We start from the raw sequence: 15,997 nt of genomic DNA, 5'->3' as shown, positions 1-15,997 counted from the left end.
AAAAAGTATAACACAGGAAATTTGATTTCCGTTCACTCTGCCCAACAGATGATACTAGTTCATGCTGTCATATCGTGCAGCTGCTGACAAAGTGCGTGTGTGTGTGTGTGTGTGTGTGTGTGTGTGTGTGTGTGTGTGTGTGTGAATGAGGACATGTTTGAATATTCATCTTTGCATATGAGAATGGTGTCTGGAGTTGTACTTGGTGCCCTTTATGAACACAGTAACACTTGTCTCAAGGCGTTGGCTCTGCATATGTGTGGACAGCGGTAGAATATGTGTTTTTAATGTCGATGTCTCGACAATTGCATGTACTCGAGTTCAGCTCTAGTTTGGTAGCAGGTAGGAAATCAGCAGAGGAACTTCCCAGCTTGTCATGGGCTGTGTCGTAAAACAGACCTGACTGCTCCAGCCCTCTCTCCCTGTCTCTAATCCCTCTCTGCTCCTTCTGCTGACCAGGCTAATAATGCTAAATATGAATATAATGAGCTTTAATGAGAACCCCCAAAACTGCCAGCTCTTTACTGCAGTAACACACAAGTGAGACTGTGTTTCAGTGAAAGGAATTTGGGTGTGATTTAGTGAGCTTGTGCTTGAAATGAACTGGAGAAGTGGGGGATACTGTTCAAGGAAGTGAGGCATAGGGTGTGTGAGAGACAACCAAGTGTTTGTGTTTTCTTATGGCAAGCTGTTGGTCTGTTTATTTGATTACTTTTTTTTTTAAATGTAAAATTATACCATTTTGTTTGCACCATCGCTCATCTCCCACGTAAACACTGCAACAACCACTTTTATTGAACTTCATTACAGCCACTAAACAGGCGGTTTTAGTGAAACGTGGAATGAAACAGAGAGAGAGATGTGAATGGGGTTAGCATGAGGAAGGGTGGGGGCATCGAAGCTCCAGTGTTTACAACCGGTTGATTCCTCTCCTTTCCATTCATGTCCAAACAAAGAAAGTGAGACAGTGCAGCACCATCAAGTACAGTAGTTCTTTCGTAAACAGGCCTCTCCTGGTGTGGTCCAGATAACCATCATGCACTGTACCACCCCAGGGGCAGCGCTCTGCTCCGCAGATATTTCTTTTATAAACACTGGAGATCCTCCCCGACACGGCGCCCAAATTGGGTGCGAAAGACTGCAAACAAAAAAAGGAAGACAAACAGAAAGTATGAATGAATGAAGTCACAGAGAAATAGAGTATGGAGAAAGGAGTGTGAGCCAGATTTCAGATCGGGAGTAATAAATGATCACTACAACGTGGTACTGCTGGTCAGATAACAGTCGCAAGCCTGAACCGAAACACACGTTCACACCTCGTATGCAATTATAAACATATACACCACACGCTGAGCGTAGCGGGCCGGCTCGTGGTGACATGTCGAAAAGTAGCGAAAGAGAGAGAGAGACAGAGAGAGAGAGAGAGAGAGAGGAGATGGAGGAAGAAAGGTGATATCCTGAGTAGTCTGTTCACGAGGCCACCCAGCACCAGCAGTGTCTGCACCTTCTCACTCAAAACTCAACACACGCTCAGACATCACACAATCTCATTCGCTCTTGTGAATGTATGCTTGCACTCAAAAGTGTCTTCATTCATTAAATGCATCGATCTTCAGTCTATAAAAGCGGTGTTAAAACACATTAGCTAGATTGGACACGTAGGTTACAGTAACAGCCGAGATGTTGCAGAGTAACCACAGAGGGTTTCTCGGCTGTGCGGCCCACAGGGACCCTTTGGATCCCCTCAGTGTGATTACTTTTGTGTAGGATTCAAATATGAGATGAGAGCAGAGAGGACGTCACAGGGACGAACAGCCTGATTGTTATCCAGGCGTCATCTTGAGCGATATGACTTTGACTTGAGTCACAGGTCTGATTGACTTCACTTCACCATCAAACGACGCTTGTAACTCCACGTTGACACTAACTTTGACTTGACAACATGTCAAACTGCCACCACGTTAACGTTAAGAGAAGTCTGACTCAGTCCCTCTTCCGGTATACACCATTTTAGTTGTTCCTGGTGAGAGCATGGAAGACAGGGTGCTAGGTTTGATGTTTATGAGCATGAGGAAGAGTGCATGTTGGGTGAGGAGGAGCAGACGCCCTAAAAAAAAAAAACGAGGGAGGAAATGTATGGGAGATGAAGATGAGCCTTCATGGTCCTGGAGTTCTGTAAAGGCTTGTTTGTATAGTGTGAGCACAAAAATGTAAACATTTTACTTTTCATTAGGGCCTCATTCCTTGCGGCTGGCAAAAGAAGTGACGTCTCTGTACCTCTCTCTGTGTTAATCCTCCTCCTCATCAGCAGCATATCGTTATCGTTTGTGGGCTTTGTCTCGGGCTGACGCTACAAAACTGCAGAAACAGCAAAAGAATGAGGGCGTTCTGACTGAACTAAGCACTGACGCCATGACCTTTTCTAATCAATAGATATAGTGGTAGTAAGGAAAGTTGCCACAAGACCAACAAAATCCTTCTCTCCCGCCTTGCATGTAGTCCTTTACGAACCAAACCCTGTCTCCCTATATGTCCATCCCTGCCCTGTTTGACTCATCCTTCCTCTCTCTCGCTCTCCCACTTCTCGCTCCCGGGAGGCTGGGGCTCCTGACCCCGTGTGAAAGTCAGCAACACACATTCCACCACAGTCCACCCCGCTCTGGGAAAGTCAGGGCCGTGTTGCACGAGAGATGGAGAGAGACGGAGAGAAAGCAAAGCGGGACGGGTCTGAGAGAGAGAGCCGAGGGGTAAATGGAAGATAGACCCCGGGAGCAGGAAAAGGGATTAAAGAAAGAGACAAGACTACTTGTTGGATGAGGCTCGGTGTGCTGTGACACACTCGCATGCTGGACTGAGCTGGCGACCTGATAGGACTCCATGTGTGTCTCTCCTCCTTCCCTGCTTCCTGCTCCTTCTCTCCATCCTAAAATCCCCCAGATTCCTTCTTACACGTCTCAGTTTGATGAGTTATGCATTTCTACGGTAAAAGCTATATTTGTGTCCTGAACCCCCACTTGGGTTCATTTTCTGCATCGTCAAACTGGCTTTTAAAGGATTTCTGCAGCTTCAGGAGCCTTCAATTGGAGGCTTAAAACTTGACCAACACTGGTTGGATAATGTGAAGTGATCACAAGATATATGCAGTGCAGTTTATAAATGTTCAGACTGGGACACATTTTTTGCTGTTTTGTACTTGAGCATATTATATTTGACATGAATCAATGTTTTATGGGCGCCAATTTTCGTTTTTTAGAGAGTTTTGAAAGAAGAAATATAACATTCTTCTTATATGTTAAAAATTACACACTTTCTCAATTCAATACACTCATGCTTTTGCTGCTGCAGCCTTACTTGCTCTAGTGAAATGAGAACAATGTGAAAGTGTCTTAAACTTATATTCTCTCAACTGGCCTACAGGGGGCGACTCTTCTGGTTGCAAAAATGAGTTTAATTGTACGGATGTCTATCGGAAAATACTCTACTTCCCACTTAATTACCGCAGTAAACATTGGAAACAAGAGTTCATGGTCTTATGCTCTAATTTTAACTCTTATTTTTAGGAATAAAATAGGCCATAAAGCAAGGTATGCTTTAGGGTGGGCTACCTTGTGATTGACAGGTCGCTGCTTCTACCAGAGCCGTATACGGTGTCGTTAAAATACTCCTCCAAAGTCAAAATAGGATCACTTCCTCTCACTGGTTGCAAAACAAAATTATGTTATACTTTGTTTTTCGCATTTTAGCGGCTTTTTACCCTTTGCCTTTTTTTAACCTTGAGTCTGGTTTTCAGCAGGTAAAACACAGGTTGGATTTAGTGACGTAAATGTATAAAAAGGGCCTCAAGTGCTACACAATTAACCCAACAGGACCACTGTCATAACACTAGAGCTGAAAGTCAGAACTTTACCTTGATAATAACTGTTGCATTTTAAATGTAATGTGTTGGATAAGTGCCAGAAAACATAAATATATCACTTTTCAAATAGGTACGGACTGCAATAGAACTTTGAAGAGAGCCATAACTAGAGGCATAACTATGAGAATGAAAGGATAGATGAAAGAAGTTTGGAGAGGAGGAGCATTGTGCTGGAGGGGATAAGAAGTGATACATCACTCAGCACCTTTGATAAAAACCCTCTTGTTTTACAGCACCTCACCGCTCTCATGCACTGTACCCAATGCACGGCTCACTGAATATTATTGGACATCAGATGGACAGAGCAAGTGACTGAGAGACTAACCTTCACGTAAGAAGAATGAGATATGGGAGTAGAAGGCAAGGACAAGCAGATTACCCCCCCCCCCCCCCCCACCTTTCTGGACAGGGTCCTCTTGACTTGTCCCTGGTGAAAGCTGTGTAAGTATGGAGTTAATCAAAAGTGTGTTAGGATGACAGGCAGGGGACCCTTCACGAAGCTGTGCCAGGGCCCCAGCTCCACAAAGCCTGCAGTGTGAGGAGGGGAGGCGGGGGGTGGAGGGGGGGGGGGGGGGGTCGGTCTTCACACAGGGCCGGGGCAGGGAAACACCACCAGGTAGTCTGTCTGCGGGTGGCTATGAACTGGGATCAGTTCCAGCCTCAGCAAAGAGCCCACCAACGTCTCTGCATAATTACATGTACATCAACCCGGGTGCCCACCTGATGACACACACACGGTCTCGTGGCCCCGTTTGTCAACACTCACAGCTTGCAGGAAATGTGACAGTAAAAGAAAGTTCCCACACATCCTATCTTACTAGTACCACTACTACGTCTTCTAATAGACTTGTCAAAACAGTAACGCAGCAAAAACACACACACACACAGATCTTACCTCTGTAATAATGAAGAAGTCATCCCCAGGTTCTCCTTGCACCACTATCTTCTCTCCGTCCTCAAACTGAACGGGCTCCAGGGCATCAGCCACAGTCAGACGTTCCCACTTATCCAAAGACTCTGTGAATAACAGAACAACGTGCTATTTACCCGGACGAATGCAACAGTAGATGCACAGATGCTCGATGTATGTGTGTGTGTTCCAGGGTCTAAGAGGATGTCTCTTGCTCAAGTCCAGTAAGCTGTTGGGAACGATAACTCCTACCTCAGGCTAATCCAGTCATTCATCAGGGACCATTATGTCGCAGAAACCCTTGCCTCCTCCCTCCTTTCATGGAGCCTCCTGGAGCAAAAACACCTCCACACTAACTCCTTAATCTGTAGGACCTCAGCTTGGCTGCGGTGACAGAGAGCTGTCCTATGTCTGACCATAAAATAACAGAAAGATCTGAACATCTTCATTCTCTTTGGCGAGAAAGATAAGAGCATCTGCTTGGGGCACAGGATGTAGTTATCGCATACACTGTAATTCATTAGATACATAACTCAAGTGCAGTGCAGATCAATGTGAGTAATGTTTGTTCAGTGGCTGGAATACATCTTCAGTAGGCTCTTCTAATGCTGCTCTATTCAAACTGTTGTTTCCCCTCTGTTGTTGTAAAAGGTGATTCAGTTACACTTCAGGGATGGGACATTGCAACCTAATTTGGTTTATAATAATAAAGTTAAGTTTCAAGCAATTTCAATGGAATTAAATATATTATGAAAACAAATTCGAAAAAATAAGTGACATTAGGTGGAATAGACATGATTTCATTTATAGGCTCTAGTCAATTCTAAAATGTCCTTGATTGAATGAGAATTGACTTTTTATGAACAAGTCCTGCGATAGAAAACATGTAATAGGATCTATCTTTTTTTTATTTTTGGTGGATCCTCCACATAGAAGATTCAATTTGCTTTCACGATTCAGAAGGTTAGTGTTGCCTCATGTTAAAGTCCATCTATCCATCACGTGGAACGGGACTTATCTGCAGTGAAAACACTCCTCATCTTTAGCTTTGTCTAGATGAAAGGATGATTCAGTGTTTTGATTTGACTAAGACGCAAGTTTAAGGTGTAAAACTACAGCTAAATCTCTTTGTTTGAGACTATTGCCTCCTGATGTGCTCAGTAACTGATCCCAGTGTGTATCTATTTGTGTGTGTAAATGCTCTTAGGATTAACTTGGGTGAAGTCTGATCGGATGGAGGTGTCCAGTGTCCCCTCCGGTGGGGCCGTGGTGTCTGCCGGCCCCCAGATGGATGTCCCCTGTCTGGCTGCAAGCTAAAGGCAGCAGGTCCTATAGTAGTGATCCTTAACAGCTCGGCATGTAACGTGATACACAAATGTGCTGACTAAAGAACCTACATTTCACGCTTCGCAGCGCCTGCACCCACTTGGATCACCTCGCTACCCACATACAGAGTATGCACTCGGGGAATAGGCCATTGGGAAGAGAGACAAAGAACGTGTTGTTTTTGCCCCCTCCTTCACTCCTCGACATCAAGGGCTTGTACCCAATTTCGTGGCTATCTCAAAAATCAAAGACAAACTAAAACACTGACGCCTCCTACCCCTCCTCCAATTCAAAGAGGTGGAGCGGAGAAGCGGAGCGACAGAAAGAGGAATGAAGAGAGGAAAAGCACTTGGAAGAGGGGAGGCGGGCGTTTGAATACAGGCCTCGACAAGGCTGTCGAAAAGGGAGACGCAGAAGAAAGGAGGTGAATGAAAAGAGAGTGGATCTCACAGAGACGTTCTCCTAAGACCTGAATTGAGTGTATGTGTTTACTCAGCCAGTTAATAACTCTGTACAGGGGGCATGGCCTTCCTCTATACACCACACACACACGATCAAGTGGAAAGGGATGAGATGTCAGTTCCAATTGCAACTCTTTTGGAGAGTCTGAATGAATCTCATTCGCCATTCCTCTGGTGGCCTGTGCAGGCCGGTGTTAACCAAATTCCAGTGGGAGAAGAGAGGCTTGTCTTCACTCCCTCCTCTTTAATTGTCCACGCAGTGACACGGCACAGTGCGGCTGGCTTCAGTATGAGCGATTGGGACTGTACACAGCCCTTACTCGGCTGTGGGCCCCGTGATACAACCTGCGCCTGTGTTTACGTGGGCTAATCTACACTATATGTTGAACCCTGCAGATTTAACTGCTGCTCTGGACTCTCTGACCTGGTGTTTGAATTGAACAATTGTCATACACTACGCTACTACAGAGACTGAAATATTCACGACGGGATATGATTTTGTGCATATTCACAGGCTTACCGAGGATGGACACCTTGCTGAGGAATTCTTCATACATCTTCCTCTTCCTCAGTGTGCTGCCCTGTGAAGGGAGAGAGAGAGAAAGAGGAGAGACATTCACCATCTGCCATGCTCTCTGAATTTGTCTGGAATAGTCCGCCACAATTGTCGTAAAAATTCTATTTGTGATTTCTCTGCAAAATATTGTGATCATTATGGCTTGGTTTCAAGACAAGGAACTGATTTAGGTTCTAATTTAAATAAATACTTACTGTTCACGTTTGTTGTCAGATAATTAAAGTTTAGCAGCATTAATTGACAGAAAAAAACTGAAACAATGTTTTTAAACTGATATTGAAAAGATATTTGTCATGGAAAGATTATTATTTCCATGTATTACACTTTTCTAGCCATTATTTATTTATACATAATCAGTGTAAGATTTTTCTCTTCTGTCTTTTTCACTTGAACTCACAGATTTTCATGTCAACATGTATTTTCTTCACATGGATGCTCACTCACTGGTCTTCATATTATGGCAGTGAATAAAAAAAAAAAAAATCTGACAATACGATACGTAGTATTATACAGAGGTTGCGATTCAATATATCGTGATACATTGTGACGCCGGAAGCAAAGCAATATATTGTTATTTAATTTTAAAAATCACAAAATATAATACTACGATATTCAAGTGTATCAATATTGTCTTACATCACAAGTGACCTTTAAGGCCATAACCTAAGAACTCAACAACTATTAGAAACATCACTAAAAAAATAGAACATTTGAATTGCAGTATGTGGTTCTCTTTTACTAACAGTTCCTGGGGGGTCACACTTATGGACGTGTGTATGACTTGTGTGGTGAAGTTCATTAGATGTGTGTGTGTGTGTGTGTGTGTGTGTGTGTGTGTGGCCCACCCCTCCCATATGGCTTGGGGGCTTTCCCCTCTCTGCCTCTGCCATGTACATCAGGTGCTTCCTGACAAGTCGAGACCCAGAGGACCCCTTCTCGAACGGCATTTCTCCTTTTTTCTCTCTTTCATTGCACAGAACCACTCGGGTGAGAGAACGGGAACACAAAGAGAAACAGAGAGAGTGAGGAGAGACGATCTTGTCCGCCCTGCGTCTGCCTCTGCATATGGAAATGATATATTGAGGCTCGGGGTGTCTTTAGTGCATAAGTGCCTGAGTCCCGCTGCTGCCTCTAATTTCATATAATTTCACATTTTGTCTTTTAAGGGGAGAAAATGTTTCCAAGTGATCCAATGTCGAGATCAGAATCGTAAACAACTTGATTAAAGGATTTGTAACCTCCATCGCCCCCCCCCTCCTGGATAAATGATTTGTGTGTGTGCATGTGTTTAAGGTTCTGCCACTTATCTTTCGTTGCTATCTCTACAGAGACAAAACTTCATGCTCATTAAGCAAACAAATACAAACACTCACACTCTACCACTGACATATCTCCCTCGCACCCACAAACTCATGCACTCTCCTCAAATATGTCGAGTTGGTCTCCTGATTTCACAGCTTCCCCATAGAGCTCCTCAGACGGGCTTGCTGAGCTTAAAAGCTTACCATGCGGACATAGCATTACATTACACAGCAGGTCTGATATGAGACTAGTGGAGGGAGGGCCGGTCGGGCCAACACAGCGGTTGGGAATGAAAATGATACTTTTCCAAATTTCTGATTTCTGATCATAATTTATTTTCTCGGTGCACACCTTTTTTCTTCTTCTTTGCATTCTTTTTATCTGTCTTTAGCCTTTTTGTCTACTTGGGAGGGCCTGCGCCTATGTTTCATGTGCAAAACTCCCCTACTCCTGTTGGCCATAATGTGTTTGCTCCTTAAAGATGAAGCAGCCTCTGTCTGCTTGCCGTCTTTGAGGTAGAATCATCAAAGGGTTGAGGTGTGGAGCGAAGCCAGTCTAAACCCACCGTACCTCACGCCCCATCGCCTTCATCTCTGTCCAATGAGAAAACACATCTCCCATCGCCCACATCTCTCCTCATCTCTCGGTATCATTTCTCCTTGTCTCCTTTTGTCTTGTGTTCTGTTTGTTGACAGTAGTCTGTCAGTCTGTTAATTACTTTGTAGCTGTGCGTGTTTAAAGACTAACATGACACAACAAGACGGGTATTGTATGACTGGCAGCAACACAATAGAGAGTGTGTGAATCAAAGGGAATGGTGTTACATTGTTTACTAAATGTCCTCCTGGATAAGGAAGAGAGGAGGAGGTGTAGGGTAAACTGTTTTTTCAAAAGGCCACTCGAGATTGCTGACATGTTCATATTGTTATCAGCATCTTCAGTGGTTGGAACTACGGTCCAGGGTAAAATCATCGACAGGTGACATGCAAAAGCACAAGCAAACATGTCCAGGCTCTGTAGAGCTGGAATTAACGATAAATCCCCTTATCAATTGATCTTGATAAACTGATCAAGAGATTAGTCTATGAAGTATCAAATGATTGTAAAAATGTCTTTCAGAGGTTCTGAGATGAGGTTCTTTAAATGTCTGTGTTTGGCCAACTAACAGTCATCACATTAAAGATGGAAACAGAAAAGATGAATTAACTATCAGTTTTAGATCGTTAGAGTTTAACATTACAATGGACTCAGCGCAAGATAAATTGGCATCATGGTTTGTGAACTTCTCTGAGGTTGACAAAACCTGAAATGTAGCCGATCATCAAGGAACGTCTCAACAAATTGTTATGTGACCAACAATAGTTGATGAAATTTGAGGGATACTGTTGCCTGACATGATACAATTAATCAGACTAAATTACTTGATCTAACTGACTGAATTATCCACTTCTCTAAAGGCACCAATGTAAAACCGTTCAGACAAGGAAATCCAGCAGAGAAACAGATGTGCGGACAGTGAAACTGACGGTAGCTGCAGCACACCTTCCTGAGCTCCTGACTAACTAGCTGCAGGCATAAGCACGCCGCATCATTTCACTGGAAAACAAGCACACACGCACACACACACACACATACTTAGACACACAGAGAATGCTCATTGTGTTGGCCTAAGACGCTGCCAGAATACCGCACTCTATAAAAACAGCTTTACAAATCGTTGACAGCAATAATTAACTACAGGTTCACGTAATTGAATTCTGCTTCCCCCCTCGCCTCCCCTCCTGCTGCTGCTGGAAGGAACGAAGGAACGACAGAAAGAAAGAGAACGAGAGAGTCCTCGCAAAGAAAGGTTACCAGGGCAGACTGTGCCCTCAGTTAAACTATGTGCTTAAGAAGTGACATGAGTGCAAGGCAGGCCTGTGCCAACTTTACATTGAGCTGAAAGGTCCAAACACAGACCTTCTGCCATCTCTGCGGGTTCAAACTGTTTGACACAGAGCAGAATGTTCACTGCTGATGAAGGCTGAGAGGCACGCGGGCGTTTAGGAGGTTAATTAGTGGCTATCTCATTTATTTGGAGCAAAGTGTGAAGAACATCTGAGGAAGTATTTAGTCGGGGCACAAAGACAGAAAGTAGTCCTTCTAATAGCACCCACAATGTGTGTGTGTGTGTATGTGTGAATCAGCATGACAGCTAGGGCCGAGCACCTTGTGTTTCCAGTTTAAACATTTAGACATTCCTGATAGATAAGCTTCTGGAGCTGGAAGTGTGTGTCGAGGCATTAGGGTTGACCCTCTCGGTCCTCCGCAGCCCTCCCTTTTCCCCTGTTCTTCATCTACCAACAGATCTAGAGAGACATTAAGAGCGGAGGAATGCATGTGCGAGTGTGTTTTTTTTTTTTTTTATAAAAATGAAATGAACTGTTTTAATGATTTAAGGAGTTTTAAGTGGTTGAGTGGGAGAAAATATTACAAGTGATAAGAGTGTAGAGAGTCTCCTTCTGTAATTAATTATTGTGTGCACATCACACCTAGTGTTTCTGTATTGTGTCAAAGTGTGTGTGTGTGTGTGTGCGAGTGTGTGTGTGTGTGTGTGTGTGTGCTCCTGGGTACTTCAGAGAAGGAAGACGAAGGGTCTTTGTTTGTCAGCAGTTTTTCTTTAGCGTGTCCTCATGTTGTTTATCTTGTTAATGCGCTGGTGACACAATACACATTCCTGCCAAGGGTTTCACACTATTTCAGAGCTCTACGGGTGGAGGTAACAACCAAGATAAGCTGCGATGCACCAGCAAAGTCAGGCAAGAAGAAGATTGCAAACTGGGTAACATGTATGTGAACATTGCAGCATTAAAAATATGTTTTAGAAAATCAGCTTTGGAATATACACACACACACACACACACATACACACACACACACACACACCACATGTTTGTTAGATGTCAAGGACAACACACAATGTGTTTCGGTGAATAACAAGAATAATACAGTACATTTAGAAAAACTTACAGGCTGCTGAAAAGCTTATAGGCTGTCGCTAGTATGTGTGTTGGAGTTTGTACCATGAGAATGCGTCGGTAGCTGTCCCGGTCGATGCCCCACAGTTTAAGATCAGTCTTGGCCTTGACGGTTGCAGCTCTTGGAGTCCCGTAGATCAGAGCCAGCTCTCCAAAACTACCGCCTTCTCCAATACTGGTCACCCACTCCCCGTTCACGTACACCTAGAGAAAGGACAAGAAACAAAGTGATGAGCGGGTGTTGTATAAGCTTAAATGGTTCTAAAGATTGTCAATCACTGCTGTGTAGACTGTGAAGAAGTTCCTTATTTTTGTCATTTCAACTTCTCTACCCATCCTGAGACACCTTCCTCACACTTTCTCCTCCCCCTCCACCTCTCTTCAGTTTTCTAACAGTTGGAAATACTGAATAGGCTTGTCCCTAAGTGTTTGATCCCCTCTAACCCTCGAATGAGACCCTCTACAAAGCCCTCCTATCTCTCCATCCATCCCTTTTATTTCATCTGTCCTGTCTTGTTAGGACCGTGCCTTTGATTTGTGAGCGATGGAGGACAGAAAGCCGTGGTGGATTTTTTTGGTCCGTATAGGCACTTGAACGCTTGTTCACCTACACGCACACACACACACACCGACGCACACACATGCACGGATCTATTTAAACCAGCCACTATAGCTCTACAGACAATACAAGCTCATTGAGACTCATTCAGGCTGTCTCTGGGGCCGTTACGGTTTCACCTGTCGACACAGTATCCACTGTCTTGTTGACTTAACAACACAGAGAGAAAGGAGAGGAAGGGAGAGAGGGTTTATCCCTCCGGTGGCAGTGAATTGCCAGAATTGTTGCAAGCCATTATCCAAAGCTCAGAGAAGACCACAAGGGACTCATCCTTCACTATAAACTGGGATGTCTTCAAAGAGATGAAAAGTGCCGGCTACGGTTACGTCAACCACAGAAGAACAATCATGCGAGTGTTGCAAAAGTGTTACATCAGAGCATACAGTACAGGTACTAGTATGTTTTTTTACTGCGCAGTTTCCACTTTCTGAAAGTCTTTGTTCGGTTTTCATTGTTGTAAATCTGATCCCATAAGGTCCCACACACTTCCATGCACCTGCAGGTCGGTCAGGACAAACAATCAAACAACTATGCCCATACTGGATCATGAAGTAATGCTGTAGCCAAAACTTGCAGAAAAGGTTGTTCATAGGGACTGCAAACGGAAACACTTGTGCTGTATTGAGTCAGCACTATGCATTAAGTAAAAGGGGGCGAAATAATGAAACAATTCAGGTCTCGAACCATGCATGCTGTCACACAGCTGTCACAATGTGAATATCTACAGCGAAATGTGTGTGGCTGGTGGTTATTAAAAAGCAACAAATCAAACGTCCTGGAAGTTGGAAGAGGCTGTGTTGCTGTGTGTGTCTGTTTGGAGTTAGCTGTAGTGTGTCTCTCTGTGCATGCCCGTGGGCTGCAAAAGTGTGTCAGAGCGAGGTTCTGTCTCTCTTTGTCTATTGGGCAGCAATTATTTAACTGCATTCCCAAATGCCATATGTACGATAATGATGATAATTATAATGATAAATAATATTAATCATCATCATCATCATCATAGTCCTAATAATAATAACTACTCACAAAAATGTCAGATAAATTTATCTGTGATTAAAAGGCACTCTGTAACACTTTTATATATCCAACTGTCAGTTGCAGTTTGTAAACATAACGTTCAAACTTGGCTCCTCCTCCCCGGACACCCGGAGGGCACACCTCCTGATCGTGGTTAGCCGGCGCGTGAAAGCAACCCCCAGATTCAGTCTCCTTCTGGAACAAGCTTTGTCCGGCTGGCGTCCTGCCTCGCTGTGTTTGCAAGGAGGGGTCCGTACCGTGTGCGCCATTCGATTAGCTTCCTCTTGGCTGTTTGCTTCTATGTTTTTTTTTAAAGATGTTGACGCAGAGAAACGTCCAGAACACGAGAAGAAATGCAGGCCGAGGGGGGCAGGGTCTCTGCAGACACAGCTGCACATTCTAGTGGGTCATACATGACGATTGAGAAGACGACTTTTTAATAAACATGTATATTGTCGGATACATTATATTGTTACAAATTATTAAGTGGGCAATTGAATGCTCATATACTGTTTATATGCTAAACAGGGGAAGTTAAGGGTTACCAGATATTAAATATGTAATTACAAATAGTGTTTCTTTTCCAACAAAGATCATCTTTCAATTTGGAATGAAAGCTTTAATTTCCTTTGTGGTGCATCCATATGAATACAGGCCAATGTCTGTAACTGAATACAGTTGTTTGCAGACATGGATGCGTGTTTACATCAGTGGTTTTAGGCAGTTTATCGGCTGCCAGCAGATTTACACCCTTGTCTAATGAGAGACATCTCCACACTTTAATAACCTCGGCTCTGAGCTTGATGTGGTTCAGTGCCTGAGATGTGGCTGGGATGCAGCAGCTGTCTGCAGAGATAGAGGGGTGGATTGTAGAGAGAGAGAAGTGCAGGAGACTCAGATGAGCACGGGGCTGAGGCCAAGGATAGGAATACCCGACTCGGGTGCAGAATGATATTATCCTGGCTCTGGGTGCAGATGCCTAAGATTCACTGTTGGCAGACAGAAAGGGGATGAAGTCCCAACCCAGAGCAGAAAAGACATAATGTGATGCTGCAGCTGCCGGACTGAGCTCCAGACCAACTGTGAATCCAATAAAGCAAACATGAAGACAGTTCTATGGGAAAAAATGAGAAAAAGAGCATAAATCTAAACTCAGATGTGTGGAGTTTCATCTCTTTCTTAAGAGCGGCGTTGCTATGACACGTGTGTGTGTGTGTGTGTGTGTGTGTGTGTGTGTGTGTGTGTGTGTGTGTGTGTGTGTGTGTGTGTGTGTGAGCGCGTACGTTAAGACGCGGCTTCGAAATGAACCAGTGAACGACTCCTTTTACGATTAATAGGGCATCAAAAAATCCTGGAGAAGCTTCAGTTCCTAAATATACGTTCCTAATGATATGCTAATGAATTTCAGCTTTCCCCGTAAAATGTCCTAACTTGCTACACGCGTCAGCGAACATGCTATGTGTCATTTGCTTAAAAAAACACTTGCACTTGGCTCTATTTTTGGCTCCACCTTCAAACTGTTTTCACTCATCTAAATTGACTTTGACGTCCTTGACATTTCCGTTTTCCCTCCAGTCCACGGACGACGTGGATAAAGCGTGGCTAATTTACAAGGTTGAGAAGTGACACATTTTAAATGTCACAGCACACTTTGTATATAGATGTTGAAGGAAATTGGGGAGCTGCTGGGCAAACTACATTATTAGACAACTATTATATTTTCGAAGTAATTGACAGTTATCCGTCTTCATTACAGCCTGTGTACTGTAATTGCAAACTTATATAAGATGTGTACAAGACTTCATCTTGTGATGATCAACGCCTATGTAAATTAGGTTTGTTATGAATAAATAGATAATATATAAGGTTAACTAGACCAACTGGTTTCAACACTGACTGGTTGAAAAGAGAGAAGCCACAGATTGTAATATTAGTGGCAAAAAAACTAAAATAATCTTGTGCCTATTGAGAGAGTAAGAACACATTGAATATCAGCACGTAAACAAGACAATCAAACACTAAGGAAACTGAAAAAAAAAAATATATATATATATATATAATAAATCTTGTATCTTTTATGAGAAATGGATGTGCACACAGCTGCCCTTCTGTAGAAAACAACCAATACTGTTTCACCAGTAACTTATCTAATCACATTTCAGCCAAAACAATGGAACAACGTTTGTTCAGTTAGCTGTGCTTCAGTCTTTCTATCAAGGCACCATCTCAGTATTTATACACTTCCGTCTCTCAGGTGGGCCGACAAAAGCGCGCTCGGCCAAGCTTGCCAACCTGCTTCTCTCCTCTTACCCACCGTGTCTGTGACCACCGCTGTAAGCGGATAAGGTCACTTCCTGTTTAATTTTCCGTCAGCTCCTGTTTTATCTCTGCACTTAACTCTATCGCTCTGCGTCTGGCTCGCTAAGACAAAAGACGTTCGCAGTTCGACTCCCTTCGCGGTGCGCTGGACTCCACAGCGCCATGTTCAGATTGCCATCAGAGTGGAACCGAACTTTGAGGAGAACAAAACATGGGGGCAATCCAACACAACCTGTCCATTGTTAGAGGGAAACATTGTCTCAACACGAGTGGAGAAGGCTGGGTTTTCCCACTGAGTCGAAATCCTTCATACGGCCTGGCCTTAAAAACAGGTGAATACAAACATATACACAATATTGGCACACTGCACACTTCGATCCCCTTCATTTATAATGGTTTACTTTTGTCAGTTAAAATGAAAGTAGTTACTCTGAAGAGAAATTAGCGTTTCTGTGTATGTGTGCTTCTGTCTCCATGTCAACCACTTACGTCCACTTCACCTTGGTCAATCACGTAGAAGTTGTCTCCTTCATCGC

At 43.6% G+C, this 15,997-nt stretch overlaps 1 protein-coding gene across 3 annotated transcripts in view; it reads right to left on the bottom strand.

Annotated features, from left to right (window-relative positions):
• prkar1b (protein kinase, cAMP-dependent, regulatory, type I, beta) overlaps positions 1-15,997 on the bottom strand; it is a 55,622-nt gene that overhangs the window by 3,109 nt on the left and 36,516 nt on the right. For all 3 annotated transcript variants that reach the window (XM_068578232.1, XM_068578234.1, XM_068578233.1), the window contains 4 exons: positions 15,951-15,997; positions 11,555-11,713; positions 7,134-7,194; positions 4,812-4,933 (listed from right to left, as the gene is read on the bottom strand). In XM_068578232.1, coding sequence (XP_068434333.1) covers positions 4,812-4,933; positions 7,134-7,194; positions 11,555-11,713; positions 15,951-15,997 — 389 coding nt within the window. The remainder of the gene's footprint in view (positions 1-4,811; positions 4,934-7,133; positions 7,195-11,554; positions 11,714-15,950) is intronic.

Source organism: Clinocottus analis, unplaced genomic scaffold, assembly GCF_023055335.1.
Source record: "Clinocottus analis isolate CAN_PGR_092001 unplaced genomic scaffold, fCliAna1.0.p SCAF_16, whole genome shotgun sequence".
NCBI lineage: Eukaryota > Metazoa > Chordata > Actinopteri > Perciformes > Cottidae > Clinocottus > Clinocottus analis.
This window is presented reverse-complemented; position numbering and strand designations above follow the sequence as displayed.